This window comes from Trichinella spiralis, assembly GCF_000181795.1.
Source record: "Trichinella spiralis strain ISS 195 chromosome Unknown Scfld2, whole genome shotgun sequence".
Taxonomy (NCBI): Eukaryota; Metazoa; Nematoda; class Enoplea; order Trichinellida; family Trichinellidae; genus Trichinella; species Trichinella spiralis.
In genome coordinates, this window is record NW_003526941.1 from 9,584,891 (window position 1) to 9,586,930 (window position 2,040).

The 2,040-nt window shown below is 29.8% G+C and overlaps 1 protein-coding gene across 1 annotated transcript; it reads right to left on the reverse strand.

Moving 5' to 3' along the window:
* Positions 1-123: 123 nt before the first annotated feature.
* On the reverse strand, positions 124-1,989 carry Tsp_10975 (hypothetical protein). The gene is made up of 4 exons (XM_003380952.1): positions 1,854-1,989; positions 710-819; positions 381-447; positions 124-173 (listed from the first exon to the last, which is right to left on the reverse strand). Exons 1-4 carry the CDS (start codon positions 1,987-1,989, stop codon positions 124-126), a joined length of 363 nt encoding a protein of 120 aa, XP_003381000.1.
* Positions 1,990-2,040: the final 51 nt, after the last annotated feature.

Below are 2,040 nucleotides of genomic sequence, written 5' to 3' on the forward strand. Positions count from 1 at the left end.
GAAAAAATCGAATAACAACGTGGATAATGTTAAGCTAATTTCTGTCAAAGAAGATGCCATGAATTGAGAAGTAAATGCTTGTTAAACTATTGAAAAAGCAATCTACAATAGAAGATGATGTGCTTATAATAGAGAGACACCAGGCGCGCAGCATTGAAAGTGGTTTAAATGAGCTAAAGTTAAATTCTAATAATCAAGTCATTCTTCCCTAATCTCAATACCATCTCATGTATAAAACAAAAAATACCGTTTTACAGTGAAAAATCTTATTTACATCTTACATTTACCAATTTTAATTAAACTATGGAATAAAATTCGCCCTTTCGCTGTATCCCCAACCTCGAATTACATAATCTTGACTGACAGAAAATCACACATACCTCTTGCATTCTGTTGTTGTGCTTCGTAACGCGCGTCTTCTGTTCCGTGTAGACGGCGTTTAAAACTCTTTTTTCTCCATTGTTCATATGTGTAATAATGTTAAATGCTAAATAGCAAGTGGTCGCACTTTATCACATAATGAAAGTTACAATAAATTTAAAGCTGAATTTCAAATACAATAATTACATTAAATTTTTAATTAAAAAGTAACGTTTACAAAATAAGTGTGCACACTTCTTGAGATACTAACACAAGTAGAAAACAGAATTACTTTAAATTACTTTTAAACAAATTTTTGACGCCATAGTTAATTCAGAGAATATTTTACGACGCTACCACTTGATGATAAGGCACCTTTGTGACGATCATTATTTGCATAATGGAGTGCTCTATATCGAATTCTGTGGATGAAAATCTCTTGGTGAGTTAGTAAGGAAGCTAAAAATGCAGCTTAAAGAAAGTTAGCGATTGTCTGAAAAAAGTATTGATTTGCACTGTTCAACGTTGTTCAAATAATCTAAAGAATAAATTAAAAAAATACTTATTTATGCTTCCTATATGGAAATTTATATAATCTTCTTTTTCATTATTTCAGTAGGGATGCTACATTATATTGAAATATGAATAAAGATTATGAATATTAAAATTTGAATGCTCTAAAAAGCTTACCAATGTTGTGTTAACATTAAAATATCAATTACCGATTCATTTGATATTTGCTATTGCTGTTTTACGTTTAAACATTTAAAATAAATCCACATTGAATTAATAAACTTTAATTTATTGTGATAAAAAGTATTATTGTAATTATAGTGTTGCACATGATATTGTGAAATGTTACGTTGTGAGGCCACGTCCAAATTAGTAATGTGTTTAATCTGACTGATGATGATCAACCTTTTTCACTTTTACTCTGTGAATAGTGTATTTTTTGAGATAGTTTCACGAAAATAATATTGCATTTTTTCAGAATATGCTTTTTCTGGATATACTGCATTTCATATTTTACTCAATTTCTTTTTTAATTACAGTACAAATCTACACTTGTATTCTGAATGTACTGCTTTTGTATTCAGCACGAAAATTTCATTTAATGCGAGACTTATGACTTTATCATCATCATTATGATTATTATATAAACTTCATAAATGCACTTTATAAGTGTAAAAATTTCACAGAATTTGTTCACAGTTGAATTTGTATGCAAATTATTTTTGCTCTTTTGTAATGATAATTAAGAACAATAGTCATTTTAAGTGCAATCTTGATTCGCTTAACATACGGTAAATGCTTGAAAAGTCACCCAAAGGATACAACCTGGACTGTAAATCAGAGGTTAATTTTTCGTGTCAGTTTTTTATACTAAAATCCATATGCATTGTTAAATTCAACCGAGCAGAATTAAATATTCAAAAATGACCCGGTATAGCGAAGGAAATCAAAAAAATCTCACCAAAAGTTATAACACTTACTGCACGCACGGACGCTAAGTATAACGGTAACATAAGACGCATATACTGGTGTAAAAATTTTGATGAGAGAAAACCAAAGTAGCTGGCCTTGTAAAGTTTCGCTGGAAATCAACATTCCACGCCATATGCAGAACATTAATTCAATTTTGATAACGTTAACACTTACTTTGCCGTGAAGATTTATCTG